The following is a 15306-nucleotide window of genomic DNA, read 5'->3' on the forward strand; positions in this document are numbered from 1 at the left end:
AATGCAAAGCAAGATTTATATATAGGATCCGAGGTATATAAGAATGATAGGAAGGGATTCGTTGAATAAAGTTTCGTTTTAGGATTTATTTTTAGAGATTTGAAGGAAAGGCCTTTACCATGTATGGGCCTTCTAATGTGTATCCGAATCTTGCATAGTATTTTCTTGTTCCCACGCCTGAGATTACTGCGATTTTTGTGGATTTATGCTCATCTCGTGCGATTTTCTCTGCTTCCTCAATAAGCAAGGAGCCATATCCTTGATGCTGGAATTTTTCTGCATCTGCCTTGCTGACAGCAACTGCACTTCCATAAACATGAAGCTCTCTTATCATTGATGCATTTATGTTTTGTACAAACTCATGGTGTATACCATTTTCAACACAATGATTTAACTTTCCCTTCAGCTCCGGCCTGAATGTCTTAGCACTACACTTGCGCAATCTCAAAAGACCTATCAGGATGTCTTGCTTTACATCCTCATAGCTCAGAAACGTCTCCCAGCCATTGTTTGCAAAGTAATCTCTCCTTACAAGCTCTACTTCATCAGGAAGTATGCTTTCATGAATGCTCTTGATCCCAACCTCTCTAGTGCGCACATCTCTGCACTTCGTTTTGTAGTCTTTCATTCTTGCTAGTGCAAGCTCCCTAATGTTTCCATGCTCCACGCCAGAGCTCACAAGAGTCATCGGAATGTCTCTTTGGATTCTGTATATTCTAGTCCACGGTGGTACAAAAGACATTATCTTGGCCAGAAAGTCAATCAGCTCGTCTGGAGAGTAGTTTCTGTATTTGTTGTTTTTCCACAGCTCAAACAGTCCTGTTCCTTTGATAACAAGCGTTGGATATATTTTTAACCCATCGCTTCGGAACCTTGGATTGTCAAAGTACTCTCTGAATTGGGCAAGATCTCTCCTAATAGGGACATTTGGAAGATTTGGCATCATGTGTGCAACGATCTTGAATCCAGCATCTTTAGTAAGAGAGAATGACTCACAGACACTCTTAACTGTGTGTCCGCGATTTGTGTCTATTGCAACATCTTCATATACACTTTGCACTCCGATTTCTACTCTTGTGCATCCGTATTCTAACATCTTGCTCAGATGTGATTGTGCACAGAAATCTGGCCGGGTTTCAATTGTGATTCCAACACATTTCAGACGTGCTTCTGCACCAACCTTTACAGCCTCCTCAACAGTAGATGACTTGTGTCCACTCAAAGCATCGTGGAGTTTTGAGATGAAGTTGCTTCTGTATGACTCAGACAGCGACATAAAAGTACCTCCCATTATTATGTATTCCACCTTGTCGATGCTGTGTCCAAGTGCTTTTAGCTGCTTAAGACGTTCTCTGGCCTGTTCAAAAGGATCGTATCTGCTTCGGATTGCCCTCATACTTGTTGGCTCATATCCAGTGTATGACTGCGAAGAATATTCAAACTCAGAGTCTGGGCCTCCGGGACAGTAGACGCATATGTTTCCAGTCAATGCGATGTGAGGACATCTGTGTGGCTTACACATCACAGCAACAACAGCAACGCCAGATGCAGTCCTAACCGGCTTTACCTTTAGCTTGCTGATCAAGTCACTATACTCTGGAGGAATAAATGAGATTATATCTACAAGGCGTGGAATGCATCCGAGTTTGTGTTTCTTGCATACCTGCGTGCGGATTTTTGCTGCATTAATTTCCTTTTCTTCTTTATGCAGCCGGATTATTTCTCTGGAGATCTCGCCGCATGCCTTTACAAAGTCAGACATGTGGGTATTGATCAGAATGAATAATTGGTATGCGCTGGAGTATTATGAGTGTGATTGATGCGCATGAATAACATGTGTATATGAGTTGAATTTTATGAATGAATTAAACCATTCTTGTCTTGAATGAGCTCTATCTGATAGAAAGTAATGAGTAGATTGAGTATTTGGTAGTGAACATCATCAATACAGCTGATGGACAATGCATCAACACACTATGGAGTGTTTTCATATTTTGTATTCCTTACAAGCCCTGAAGATGCAAACCTCGCTGTACTTGAATACATCAACACAGATGAGGAGGGATGAAATAATGCAGAAGCTGTCTTCGAGCAGTGAAGAAGAGAAGATTGAGGCGATGCAACAGATAGTGACACAGATGAGCCAGGGAGGTGAATTTTCATCGATTACACTGAAGATTACGAAGGAGATCATGATGGTGAAGAACAATGAGCTGAAGAGACTATTTTACTATTTCATGGAGATGTTGCCGAAGTCCAGGGACTCTGAGGCGTTTGGTGAGGTGTTATTGCTGTCGAATCAGGTACGAAAGGATCTTGAGCATGCGAATGAGTATGTTAGAGGATTTGTGATGAGGTTTGTTAGCACACTGTGCGATCAGGAGCTGATAGGTAACTTCTATAAGCTTGTAAAAGATAACTTCAACCATCCAAATACATATGTGAGGAGGAATGCATATTTCTGCCTAGGAGAGGTTTTTAAGAAGGTTGAGGTATACAATGAGATTCCTGATCTGCTGTATCATGCATTGTTGAGGGACATTGATCCAAATTGCCTAAAGCAGGCGTTTGTTTCACTACGGAATGGTGATGAAGCGCTTGCACACAAGTATATTTCTGAGGTGTCGGTAAATATTCCAAACGAGCTTTCTATAGCAATAGTTGAGTGGACAAGCGATGTGAAGGTTCTTGAGAAATTTCTTGCGAGTGAGGATGCGCAGACAGCAATGGAAGCAGGGATTGTTATTCACAAGGTGAGTACAGATGAAGGGTTGCTGAGAAGGAGTCTGGATGTGATACTCAGGGGGGCTGAGAGACTTTCTAGGTACAAGGAGTATGTGATTGATGAGTTGTCAAGGCATTCTAGATATGGTTTCCATGGTAGTGCAATGAGGTTTCTTGGACTGATGGATGTATATGACCTTAGCTTCTGCTCCAAGTGCATAAACTTTGTGTTTAAAATATCTGAGACGCATGAATTTCTTGAGATATGTGATTTTTTGAGTCTGAAGTTCAAGGAGACAAGTGATGTGTCTTTACAGAACCAAGCTTTCAAGGTAATGCTTTTTGAGAAGATGTCGTGTTTTGCGGAGCAGTATTCGTCATATAACGAAAGAATGATTGAGGAGGCTTTGAGGAACATTGGTTCTGATAATCCTGAGATGAGCTATGGAGCGCTCGTATTTCTTGGATCTTGCTTTAAGGTTATGAGGAATGAAACTAAGGAGGGAGAGAATGCAATGTATCTAAAATATGTTGAGGAGCTTGTAGAGAAGATTGATGAGACGAAGTATGGAAAGATACTGAGGCATTGTATGGATATAGTGAAGCAGCATGCAAATAAGTTGATTTTTGAGAAGGTTGTTAATGATGTAAATGAGTCCTTTGAGAAGACGGACAAGCCATTATATTTGCGAAATACACAAGCATTTCTTGGATGTTATGTGTGCATTGAGCTTTGTGAGATGTGTAAACGACTTGGTGGGGATATGAAAGAGAAGGTGATTGCAGTGATGTTAAAGTTTATTTCTTATGGCAATGAGAGCGGAACCATAGATGCTAGCTCTCACTCGACAATAATTGCATGCATCCGATCGCTAGTGTCAGGTAGTGAAAGAGCGGAGGTGAGTTCTGATAGCCATAGAATATGTAGAGAAGGTGTGCTTGATGCGATTGTACTTCCTGGATGTGATGACAAAGATAAGATTAGATTGAGGAGACTGAATGAGTTTATTGGGGAAGGAGAAGCATGGAATGGAGGAGTTGGCAATGTTGTTCAGTTGAGCGGATTATCTGATCCTGTGTATGTGGAAGGGTTAGTTGGATATACAAGATATGAGGTTGTGGTTGAAATGATGCTGATTAATCAGACGTCATCTTATTTGCAGAACATCCTGATTGATTTTGTAAGCAGTAGGAATCTTGTGGCGTCATTTATGTCAAGCCCGTTTTCATTATCTAGCAGGTCGGTTGCAGTGAAGAGATATGTGTTTAAGATTCAAGATGCATCGAATGGATTTTTGAGTGGGTCTATGACGTTTAAATATCCTGACGAAAGTGGGGAATATGCAAATACGGCATACACGATAAACTTCTGTGAGATTAGGACGTCAGTTGCGGAGTTTCTTGAGTCTTGTGAAATTGCTCCACATGAATTTAGGGAGATGTGGAAAGACCTTGAGTGGGAGAACACATACACATTGAAGTTGAGCACAAGGAGACCTCTTGAAGAGATATTTGAAGGAGTGAGCAACGGAGTGAGGGGAAGAGTGCTTGATATAGAGTGCAATGATGATTATGCGGTGGGAAATATTGTGTGCTTGACACAACAGAGCGTGTATGTGCTTGTGAATGTGTGTCTTCGTCGTGAGGAGAGTGTGTATTTTGAGTGTAGGATTCGAAGCAAGAAGGAGGGAATAGTGAAGTCTGTAAGCATGGTTGTTGGGGATGTGCTGAAGTCGTTTAGGAATAAATAGTTTCTGAAGAATGAAGGAGAGATTTGTTTGAAAATTTTGAGCCCTGAAAATGTCGTGTGAACTGAAGGTTGTTGCAAGTCTGAATGGGCATAAGGACGAAGTTAAAGGACTGAAGGCTGTCCGAGTGAACGGAAATGAGCTGTTGTATTCGGGATCTAGGGATAAGAAGGTGTTTGCCTGGGACCTGCACAGCAAGGTTGAGGAGTCTGATTATGCAAGGATAAATAAGTTGTATGACAATGGACACAGGAGAAGGATCAATGGGATTGATGTTTCTAAGGATGGAGCGATGTTGGTGAGTGTGGGATCTGATATGATTGGAAGGATATGGAATACTAAGAACAAGATGTCGATTGAGCTGAAAGGGCATAGTAAAGATGTGTTATGTGTGAGCATAAACTCGAATGACACGAAGATAGCAACAGGATCGGTTGACAAGACGATGAATATTTATAACACGCGTGGAGAGCTTATAACGAGTATTACAAAGGATATGGCGCGGATGCATCGTGGATGGATTAACTGTGTGGCGTTCCATCCTCTTGATGAGAGTGTGCTTGCAAGTGGGTCTTCTGATGGGACTGTGAAGATTTGGAACCTGGAGATGCAGGAGCATACACACACGTATCTTGGAGGTGTTTATGTTGATTATGAGAAAGCAGAGGAGGCTAAGACACAAGTGCATGATTATGATGAGTCTAAGAGTGTGACAGCAATGGCATATTCTTTGGATGGATCATTACTAGCTTATGGAGATAAGAGCGGAAAGGCGTATCTTGTGAAGCCAAACACACAAGAGCAGATGTGCAGCATTGATGTGACGGTGCCGATACGATCTATTGCAGTTGGAGAGACTGATGCAGTGATTGGCCTTGGAACAGACGAGTCTGTGATTATCTGGGACACGATTAGCTCGAAGGTGGTGGCAAGCTATGATCTTTGTGAGATAATGAATGGAGTGAAGTGCCTGTCTCTGGTGTTTTCTGGAAGGACGCTTTATTGCGGACTGTCCAACGGGACGATTGTTGAACTGGAGTTTAGAAAATTGGATTAAATTTTGTCTCTGAGATATTTTGTGTAGTTTTGGAGTGCTGATGAAACAAGGGCTTGAGCTTTATGAGGAGCAAAGGCAATTTGTGAAGGATGCCAGGAGTGTTATTGATGATGGAGGAGTTGGAGTGTTTTCGAGCCCTACAGGCACAGGAAAGACAAGGTCGCTGCTTGTAGCGGTGTCTGAGTATGTGGATAATATTGAGAGATATGGAAAGAGCACAGAAGATGTGTACATGGATGCAAGAAATAGGATGTTGGAAAAGGCATTGTTGCATGAATCATCAGGTGCAAAGGTATTATATTGTACTCGAACGCATAAACAGCTTATGCAGGCAATCAAAGAAGCCAAGACAATTGGTCTAGAGTGCAATTCAGTTGTTCTTGGGTCAAGAAGAGTTTACTGCGTCAATCCAGATGTTAATGAACTGAGTTCTATTGAGATGATGAATGAAAAGTGCAAGCAACTGATTAGTACGAATGGATGTGTGTTTTATGATGGATCTGGAAATCTCAATGGATGCGGAGCAATTGATATTGAAGAGATGATTGTGATGGGAAAGAAACAGAGGTTCTGCCCATACTATGCATCTAAACGATACAGTATGCAATGTGAAATTGTTTTTCTACCGTATCAGCTGTTATTTACAAGAGAAGGGAGAAGAAGTGTAGACATCAATGTTGCAGACAAGGTTGTGATTGTTGACGAGGCGCATAATATTTGTGATGCAGTTGCTGAGATGAACAGTGCATGTGTGTATTTTGATGCTATTTTAGAATGTATTTCTGTGTTTGGAGTTTATAAGCAAAGATGGCCAGGTAAGAGCCGACATAGTGATGTGGCAAACAAGGTGAATGGTATTCTTGTAAAGATAGCAGGATTCCGATCGAAATATCGAAGATTAGACGCAGATGAAGATGTTGCACTGGGAGTGTCTGAGTTTCTGATCATGGCAGGAATTGAAGAAGTCAATATGCTTGAGGTTGAGGAGGATCTTATGGATGCAGGAGTGATAAAGCGAATTGAGATGATTAAGAAAAAGGCAGGCGTCTATGCAATTGAAATATCTAAACTTCTGAGATTGCTTACGATGAGCGATGTAAATGGAAGGATATTCTACAGCACAAGACGAATCAGGTTTGTACCGATTGATCCATCGATATACTTTGAAGGAGTATCTGGATGTAAGGCGCTTCTGCTTGCAGGAGGAACAATGGAACCTATTGAGCAGCTACAGAGAATATTTGGTGGTGTGAATAATAACAATATACAAAAGCTTGGAAACAATGAATGTGAGCATTATCTGAGCAATAATTATAGTGCATTTAATTCAAGCATGAAATACTTCTCTTACAAAAGCATTTGTGAGGACTTTCTACCACTTATAGTGTGCACAGGGCCATCAGGAAAGAATATGATTGTTAATTATGAAACAAGAGAAAACCATGAATGTGTGAAGGATGTTGTGCAGTCTATACTGAATCTGTCGAATGCAGTACGAGAAGGCGGGATAGTGTGTTTTGTGCCATCAAAAGCATATCTTGAGGTCCTAAAACATAAAATTGGTGATAAAATTGGTGCAAAGCGAGTGTTTTATGAATATGACGAGTGTGTATTTGATTTATATACGCATGAAGTAAGAAAGTGTTCGTGCATACTGCTGGCAGTTGTTGGTGGAGGATTGAGTGAAGGTATTAACTTCAATGACGAGCTGTGCAGAATGGTTGTTGTGATTGGCGTTCCTTATCCTGTCATGAATGCAGAAATGAAGGAACGAGCTTTATTTTATGGAACAAAGCACATATCACATGTTGCAATGAAAGCAGTGAACCAGGCACTTGGAAGAGCCTTGAGACATAAGAATGATTATGCAGTGCTTGTGTTGCTGGACAAAAGATACATCGAACTGTCTTATATGATAAGTCCATGGATAAAGCAGAAGATTATTAAGTGTGATTTCAGGCATGCACTTGTGAATGCATATCAGTTTCTTCGCAAACAACGATAAATGGTACTTTTATTTATTAATGCGCTTTCTATTTGAAGAAGCCGTTTAGTTTCTTGATGTGCCGTACAGTGATTCTTGGCCCGATCTCTGTGAATCCGACTTTAATGTCATCCTCGTCCTTTGTAAGTATTGCATAATGTCTGATATGTATGAGGTCGTCATCAAAGTGGAAGTGGATGCTTCTTCTGGAGGTGCTTGGCTGGGACGACAGTGATGAAAACAGGTTCTTCAATGGACTGTCTCCTGAAAATGTTATAAGAGGATCATCTCTGTAATGTTCATGGCTGACTTTGACATACGTTGGATTGTACTCAATAATATTGAATATGTATGTTGGACCGTTTGGTCTAACACCTATTTTGATATCTCTAGCATCCACAAGAATGAAGTGTGATAGCTCGAATGAATCTGCAACTTCAATGTATGACTTGATAGTGGTGTTCTTGTCCTTAAGCTTTGCGGTGACATTTGGCTCAAGCATCCTGCGCAAGTGTTCACAGATCTGTTTAGTGCGCTTTGCGGGCTTTTTTACCGTTATTACAAGCTTGTTTGAGAAATTCATCTATACAAAGGGCTTCGAACATATTTGGGTTAAACTGTTAAATGTTTGGAATAAGTGTTATGTCAACTATGTTAGAGTATTGCTGCACATTGTGTTTTTTTGCATCTTTGACACTCTGAATCGCAAGGTATGCTTGTGTGTTAAGGAATATAAGCGGTTTGATTGAGAAATGGCAAAGCAGCACAAAAAGCGTAGTTTTTGCGAAACTGATGGAATGTGTTTGTGTTAAGTATCTTGCGAAAAGAGTTTCTATTGTTTTACAAATCTCCATAACAAGCTTGATGAGCAGATATGCGATTATCCCTCCGATTCTGATTCTGGCCAGTAGTATGAGCTGCTCAACCTCAGGCTCTGAAAGAAGCTGCCTTTGGAAAAGCACAGTGCAGATCTTTGAGATTTTTTTGAGCAGAGCAAAGTAGAGTATAATTAGCAGAAGCGTTTCTGAGCTGTTTATGACATCAACAATGTAGTTGCCAAGGAGAGTCTTCCCAGTAACAACAAAAACAATTGGATAAAGCAGTATGCCGCCGTATGCTCTTGATCCAAGAACAGCCTCGAAGACATACTCATCAAACCCAAGATCCTTGAACTTCTTTGATGAAATTACTGGCAGGAACAGCATGATTGTATGGAAAAGCAGGCTTTTTTCTATGCCTTCAATTGTTATCTCAAACAACTTGAGTGTTGCACCTCGAGCGTGGTTGACAAGCTTATTGATTGTTGGATTTATGGCTGATCTAGCTTCGTATATGTGTATCAGGTAGTATATAGCCATCAATATGAGTAAGGTAAGCATGAAGAAAAATTCCTTGCGCCTGATAGCTAGAAACTCCCTGCAGTAATTGCTCTCCTCGTGTTGCTTTCTACTTTGGATCCCTTCGATGCTCAATGAGAAAATCTCGCACACAATCGCAACCAGGAGAACGGCAGACATCAGTGCCTGAATGTTTTGATTCATTGTTGTTTGTTTGATAACCACAGACTGTAAATAACACAAAACAATAGAATACAGCATTGGATAGAATTTAGGATACTAGACATGCATCAGGCATAATACTTCAAATTAATGATTTGTGCGCCTCCCTCAAATGATTGTTCAAGCGTTGTACATATATATTGCATATGTGTTATCGAAAGTTATACCGGCTGTTTATCAATACATTTATTCAAGATGCAGAAATCATCAGGTGTGGGATGACATCAAAGGAAGATATGTCCTGATAAACGATGCAACTGGAAGCATCGGAGCAGCACTGGCATTAGAATTTGCAAAAAGAGGCATGAAAATAGTGCTTGTTGGAAAGAATGAATTGAAACTGGTAAAGCTTCATTTGAATATAAGCCAGATTACTGAATGCCACATGCATATCGTTGACTACAACAAGAAGAGTAATTTTGAATTTATAGATCAATATGACATCCGGGTTCTAGTCAATTGTGTTGGTACAGCAAATAACAGCCCTGGATACTTTGTGGAGCATCCTTTTGAAGAGATCATGAGAGCCAATTTGCAAGGGCCTGTGCTGTTGATGAAGCAAATTATTGCCAACATGATGGAGAATGGACGTGGGTATGTCCTAAGCGTAGGATCATTGATGGAAAATGTACCTAGTCCGTTGTATTCATCGTATGGATGTTCAAAGGCAGGCTTGATATCGCTTTCTAATTCGCTTTATTATGAGTTGGAAGAATGTGGGATTAATGTAGAATATGCATACTTTGGTTACATGTGCCAGGGTGTAAGTGGGCAGGATAACTCCTCTGTACTTAGACCATCGCCAATTGTGCTTGCATGCTCGATCCTTGATATGTTTGGATCTGGAAAGTCATGTATTCCTTACTTACCGCACTTTCTTGTGTATCTTATGATCATTTGTATTCCTTCTCCGCTCCTTAATAGACTCATATTCTTCAGCAACAGGCAGAGGATGATTGACGAGAGGAAGCGAATGGCAAATTATTATAAAAATCACTAGAAAGTAAAATAACCAGAACACAGTAAAAATATCACAGCAATGCTTTATTATTAGTTAATCGACGATGCCTGAGACGAAATCTTTGGCCACATATCAGCAACTTCTCTTGGAACAGGCCCTGCTATCTGTGCACCCTTAAGTTCACCCTTGTTATTGATCAGAACTGCTGCGTTGTCCTCAAATCCGATGTGAGATCCGTCTGGGCGTCTCCATGTCTTCTTCTGCCTGATCAGGATTGCATAGTGCACTTTCTTTCGTAGCTCCGGCTTTCCCTTCTTGACCGACACTACGCATATATCTCCAGGCGCTGCAGAAGGAAGTCTGTTGAGCCTTCCCTTGTATCCACGGACACCTATGCATCTGAGCTTCTTTGCACCGCTATTGTCTGCACAATTCATCACAGTCTCGACTTGAATGCCCTTGGTCATTTTATACCTTGGCTTGAGTGCTACTTTCTTCTCTGCAACCTCTACTTTCTTCTCTGCAGCCATCTTCAAGGGTCATCCTGATAATTTTTTCTAAATTCTGTTAGCTGACGGTGTGTTATGGAATTTCGATGTATTATAACATATGGAATTATATGATTATACTTGGGTGATTATACTTGAATGAAGTACTTTGTATGGTTATGGATGAATGATTATACTTGAATGAAGTACTTTGTATGGTTATATTTTAATCAAAATCCAGGTTGTCAAGCGATTATCGTATTCACATAATTACATTGTATTTACATAATGTGTTTAGTGGATGCTCTTGGCTTTATAATTCTTGAACTATTTGCATTCTGTGTATTGATTGAGATCCGTACACTCTGTCTTATTCTATGTATCTTTTCTAGTCCTGCATATTCAACCAGGGCATTGTCGATCTCAAGCAGCCTCAGCCTAATTCTTGCTTTCAGCTCAAGTCTGTCTGCAGTGCTCATTCGAAGGCATACGTATCCATAAGATTAAATCGGTTTAATATTCAACTAATACAGCGATCAGCAAATGACTTTCTGTTGCATTTGTAGAGTGGAAGCAGCCCTACTTGTTATGAAGCCTTTCATGCTGGGAATATTGAAGTGCAAAAGATGTACGTTCATGCAGAGACTGGAATTGATCTGTAACGAAGCGATATGTGTTGATATCAGTGCAAGCGAGCCACAGATATTCAACAAGCACATGTATCTGGAAGACTCGGAAGAAAGATTGAAAATTCTTGCGCACAGCCTGAACATGCACCACTCCGTAACGCTTACTGAGCAAGACATTGAGTCATTTGTAGAAGATCCGTCGGATGATGCAAAAGTAAAGGCGTTTCTATTTGGAATAGACATAATCAGTGGAGCACTGAAATGCAGATCGTGTGGGTTACAATACCCAATCAAGAACTCGATTGTGGATACGGTGGATGCGATTCAGTTCAATTAAATTATGAATGTTTATGATGCATATATTTATGATTTTTAACTGATCTGCTTGCTGACGTGTGCGGCGTTCTTTAGAGTGTGTATTTGTATTGAGGTTATAAAGATGAATTGTATCTTTTGATGCAACGAAGTCACGTGTTGGTTATATCATCTGTTATCTATATGCCCTGGGATGCCGAGCACAAACATATTTACAGCGCTTTGCAGATATGCAGGGTTTGGTGGAGAAGAGCGTTCAGATGTGAGGACAGAAGAGATTGAAATGGCGGTTTCTGAAATACTAAAGAGAGCAAGAATCACGGATCTTGAGGAGTATATTAGGAGCTACAAATACATGAGAAGTGGCATGAATGCATGGCAAGAGAAGCTTATATTCAGGAGCAGAAGATGCTTGTTATCTGAGAGTGTGTTCAGATGCAATGTGAGACTACTCGGTCATTTTGGCCAAGTTGAAAGAGTCTGCTTTGACCAAGGAAATAGGTTTTTTATGTCTGGAGGGGCTGATGGCATGGTGAAGCTGTGGGATGCATTTACTGGGTTTCTTGTGCACAGCTTCATAGGACATCAAAGTCTTGTGAATGATATTTGTGTTAGCATGGATGGTCGATTGCTAGTTTCATGCGATTCGCTTGGCTTGCTCAATGTGTGGAGCCTTGATGGATTTAAATTGCTTTTTGAGCTGCGCCATGAATGCGAGATTATATTTGCGGAGTTTTTTGATTTAGGATCAACAAGAATGTGCATAAACGGGAATGAAGAGTGCAAGAGATCTGTGTATGGGCTGGTTGTTGTTCTTGCAAAAGGGAGTGTTAAGATATACAAGATTGACGAGACGGGAGTAGTGGATGAGCATGAGAATATGTGCTTGGTTGGCGAGATAATAAAGGGAATCTGCTTTACGGAGGGAGGGCGATTTCTTCTGTGCAGTGGCTGGTGGCCATTTCTTGTTGTGTTTGACATGCAGTTTCCTGAGGGATGTGTGATTCTCGAGACGAATGGAATGCCTGTGAATACAATATGTGGGGCAAAGAATGGATTGAAAATTGCAGCAGCATGCGAGAGCCAGGTGTTCCAGTGGACGTTCTTTTCTGAAGGGATGCCTGGAATGGGCAACTTCAAGCGACGGGCGAAGGATCTGTCGTTGGCAGGGCATTGGAAGAAGTGTGCAGTGAGAGTGGAGATGAATGAAGGGGAGTCTATTGAAAGGATGTGCTACTTGAAGGACAATTTTTTGGTTTGTGTGTGCACGGACATGAAGATCCGGATTTTTGCAGGTACAGAGCTGAGATGTGTGATTGAGGCACGCGAGATGGGAGTGCCTTATCCACATCCTTTGGAAAACACGTTTGTGATTAGTGGAGCACATTTGAGAATGTATGACATGGACAAGGTGGTGTATGAGGAGCCATTGAACTTTATGGTAAATGACGCGCAATTTTCAAGCGATGGTGAATGTTTTGTGATGAGTGATGAAAGAGGGATAGTGAGAGTGCTTACTGCGAGACATGTTGAAGAGCCACCTCAGATGCAGTTTTTCCGCAGTGACCTTGATCACATTAATTCTACAGGCTGGAGTGGGCATATTGAGTGCAATAATGAAGCAACATATGGATTAAATGGAGAAGTAAATGCACGATGGACAAAGATTGAATATAGCATAAGCATGCGAACGAATTGTTGTGTTGCGATTGAGGATCTGGGAGCAAAGCATTTCTTGAAAGATCGTGTGGAGTTGGAAGCGTTCCGCAGGAAGTATATGAATGTGCCTATGCCTGGAGACATACAGATGGTGAGTTCGCAAGTACTAAGTTCAGCAGAAAGTAGTGAGGATGAAAGCGAATATATTGAGGATACATCAAGCACTGACTCAGAAGATGAGATACTGCAATCCAGTGACGAGGTGGTTAACGCAGTGACTGAGAATAGAATTCCTCTGCGACGGTTTATGATTGAAAGCGAGTCGTCATCTGACGAAGGGGCTATGCTGGTGAGAAGGGCTGGTATGCCAGAGCAAGTAGTCGGGCTTCAAGGAAGATTGCGAAGGTTTAACAGGCCAGTGATGTATAGCACACATATACAGGCAGAAGATCAAGGGATAAGGATACTGAGAAGAAATCAAAGGAATGAAGCAGTTTCCAGACGTAGGTCAAGTAGAGTGAATGATAGGAATAGAACAGATACAGGTAACAGAGAAATGGAGAATACAAGATTGATGAGTGTACAGGGAGTATCTGGATTGACACAATATGTACAATCATGGTTTTCGTCTCTAAGCTTGATTCCACAGTCTGGAGACATTGTTTATGTTGATTGTGATGGATTACGGCGATTTGAAGAATTTGAGTCGAGAAAGATATTTAGGCATTCAGGTGTACAAACGGGATACTATACAGTTAGAGAAGTAAATATTGTTAGGAATGAACCGCCATTTGTCAAGGTAGAGCTTGAAAAAGAGGGGCGTGTATGTGTGATAAAGTACTATAGATATCCAGGATGGCAACCTATTATGTTATTAAGAGAGCAGGTTGAGATAAAAGAGATGGATGAGTTGAGATATATTCAAGATGGAATGGTGTGTAATGGACGAGTTGTTGGATTTCGAGATGGAATGGTGATATTGGATTGTGGGGGAGGAAGTGTGATGGTTGATAGATCTGATGTGCTTGTATATAAGGAGGTGATTAGTGGAGAGAAGCAGAAAGAGATATTGGAGATACTTAAACAGCGAAGAATGTATAGGAATTTGTATGTGACGTTGAGAAGGGAATCGAATACGATATATTATGAGAATGTTGGATCCACAGTGAATCTTGGGAGTGTTGAAGAAAGGATTCGAAATGGGGTTTATCGAACGCTTGCAGGGCTTAAGTTTGATCTAGATCTTGTAATTGGGAATTCTGTGTATCTAGGAGAGGCAGTGCACGGATACTGTAAGATTGTTGTAGATGAGATTATGCATGTGATGCATGGATAATGCTGAGCTATTGAATAGACAAGGTTAAGAGTTGAATGAGTGATTAAGAATGAGTAGATGTGATAGATGGAGCCCATATGTATTATGATGTGAATGTGAGTGAAGATTATTGTACAGATGAAGTGAAAGGGCTTGAGGAAAGCGAATATCAGGGATTTTGTGTTTGTAAGAAAGTGAAGGCAGGTGAGTTTAATCGACTGTTATGGAAACCGAAGGATCTTGGAGTTAAGAATGGATGGTATAGTAGGATTGAGTTGGAGTTTGCTGAAGGAGAGGCAATCAACTATGATCAGAAGAAGGCGATGAAGAGTGATGTGTTTGTAGTAAGGATTGGAGGAGCTGAAGGGCTTGACAAGCTGATAAAGCTGCAGCCTGACATGATTAGTTTTGATTATTCAAGCCCGGTGCTTCGACTGAAGTCTGGATTGGTAAAAACAGCAATGAAGGAGAATATTTTTTTTGAGATTCCAATAAGGGAGGGACTTTATGGAGTTGAGCAGAAGGTGATGTGGATGAGGAATGTGCGTAAACTGCTTTTTGTTACGAAGGGAAAGAATGTGGTTGTGAGTAGTGGAGCAAAGAGGCTGAGTGAGTTGAAAAGAGTTAAGGATGTGATTTTGATGTTACAAACGTTTGGATTGAAGAGAAAGCGTGCTGAACAAGTGTTATGCAATTCTAAAAGGCTACTTGAGCATTGTGCAATGAGAAGGCATTGCCACAAAGGGATGGTTGTGACTAGTGTTGATGATGGAGCATTAAAAAGAGATTTTTTGATGAAGAAGTATGGATGGTTGATGGATAAAGGAAGAATAAAGGAAGTGTAGAATGAATATTTTAAAGCTGATG

General features: G+C 40.9%; 12 protein-coding genes across 12 annotated transcripts; 7 read left to right on the top strand and 5 right to left on the bottom strand.

Moving 5' to 3' along the window:
* Positions 1-91: 91 nt before the first annotated feature.
* Positions 92-1762, bottom strand: M896_091090 (histone acetyltransferase; the record flags this gene model as incomplete). The annotated part of the gene is made up of 1 exon (XM_014707737.1): positions 92-1762. The coding sequence occupies one exon, from the start codon at positions 1760-1762 to the stop codon at positions 92-94; it is 1671 nt and encodes a 556-aa protein (XP_014563223.1).
* A 256-nt stretch (positions 1763-2018) lies between these two features.
* On the top strand, positions 2019-4475 carry M896_091100 (subunit beta of coatomer complex; the record flags this gene model as incomplete). The annotated part of the gene is made up of 1 exon (XM_014707738.1): positions 2019-4475. The coding sequence occupies one exon, from the start codon at positions 2019-2021 to the stop codon at positions 4473-4475; it is 2457 nt and encodes an 818-aa protein (XP_014563224.1).
* Positions 4476-4524: 49 nt separating this feature from the next.
* On the top strand, positions 4525-5529 carry M896_091110 (WD40 domain-containing protein; the record flags this gene model as incomplete). Its single annotated transcript, XM_014707739.1, has 1 exon — positions 4525-5529. The coding sequence occupies one exon, from the start codon at positions 4525-4527 to the stop codon at positions 5527-5529; it is 1005 nt and encodes a 334-aa protein (XP_014563225.1).
* A 40-nt stretch (positions 5530-5569) lies between these two features.
* On the top strand, positions 5570-7534 carry M896_091120 (Rad3-like DNA helicase; the record flags this gene model as incomplete). The annotated part of the gene is made up of 1 exon (XM_014707740.1): positions 5570-7534. One exon carries the CDS (start codon positions 5570-5572, stop codon positions 7532-7534), a length of 1965 nt encoding a protein of 654 aa, XP_014563226.1.
* Positions 7535-7562: 28 nt separating this feature from the next.
* Positions 7563-8096, bottom strand: M896_091130 (uncharacterized protein; the record flags this gene model as incomplete). Its single annotated transcript, XM_014707741.1, has 1 exon — positions 7563-8096. The coding sequence occupies one exon, from the start codon at positions 8094-8096 to the stop codon at positions 7563-7565; it is 534 nt and encodes a 177-aa protein (XP_014563227.1).
* Positions 8097-8133: 37 nt separating this feature from the next.
* On the bottom strand, positions 8134-9054 carry M896_091140 (uncharacterized protein; the record flags this gene model as incomplete). The annotated part of the gene is made up of 1 exon (XM_014707742.1): positions 8134-9054. The coding sequence occupies one exon, from the start codon at positions 9052-9054 to the stop codon at positions 8134-8136; it is 921 nt and encodes a 306-aa protein (XP_014563228.1).
* A 130-nt stretch (positions 9055-9184) lies between these two features.
* Positions 9185-10072, top strand: M896_091150 (putative short-chain alcohol dehydrogenase; the record flags this gene model as incomplete). The annotated part of the gene is made up of 1 exon (XM_014707743.1): positions 9185-10072. The coding sequence occupies one exon, from the start codon at positions 9185-9187 to the stop codon at positions 10070-10072; it is 888 nt and encodes a 295-aa protein (XP_014563229.1).
* A 50-nt stretch (positions 10073-10122) lies between these two features.
* On the bottom strand, positions 10123-10563 carry M896_091160 (ribosomal protein L23; the record flags this gene model as incomplete). Its single annotated transcript, XM_014707744.1, has 1 exon — positions 10123-10563. One exon carries the CDS (start codon positions 10561-10563, stop codon positions 10123-10125), a length of 441 nt encoding a protein of 146 aa, XP_014563230.1.
* A 239-nt stretch (positions 10564-10802) lies between these two features.
* Positions 10803-11000, bottom strand: M896_091170 (uncharacterized protein; the record flags this gene model as incomplete). The annotated part of the gene is made up of 1 exon (XM_014707745.1): positions 10803-11000. The coding sequence occupies one exon, from the start codon at positions 10998-11000 to the stop codon at positions 10803-10805; it is 198 nt and encodes a 65-aa protein (XP_014563231.1).
* Positions 11001-11109: 109 nt separating this feature from the next.
* Positions 11110-11487, top strand: M896_091180 (uncharacterized protein; the record flags this gene model as incomplete). The annotated part of the gene is made up of 1 exon (XM_014707746.1): positions 11110-11487. The coding sequence occupies one exon, from the start codon at positions 11110-11112 to the stop codon at positions 11485-11487; it is 378 nt and encodes a 125-aa protein (XP_014563232.1).
* Positions 11488-11658: 171 nt separating this feature from the next.
* Positions 11659-14460, top strand: M896_091190 (uncharacterized protein; the record flags this gene model as incomplete). Its single annotated transcript, XM_014707747.1, has 1 exon — positions 11659-14460. The coding sequence occupies one exon, from the start codon at positions 11659-11661 to the stop codon at positions 14458-14460; it is 2802 nt and encodes a 933-aa protein (XP_014563233.1).
* A 77-nt stretch (positions 14461-14537) lies between these two features.
* On the top strand, positions 14538-15284 carry M896_091200 (putative subunit p30 of RNase P/RNase MRP; the record flags this gene model as incomplete). Its single annotated transcript, XM_014707748.1, has 1 exon — positions 14538-15284. The coding sequence occupies one exon, from the start codon at positions 14538-14540 to the stop codon at positions 15282-15284; it is 747 nt and encodes a 248-aa protein (XP_014563234.1).
* Positions 15285-15306: the final 22 nt, after the last annotated feature.

The sequence above is a fragment of the Ordospora colligata genome, assembly GCF_000803265.1.
Source record: "Ordospora colligata OC4 chromosome Unknown contig_09, whole genome shotgun sequence".
In the NCBI taxonomy this organism is placed as follows: Eukaryota; Fungi; Microsporidia; family Ordosporidae; genus Ordospora; species Ordospora colligata.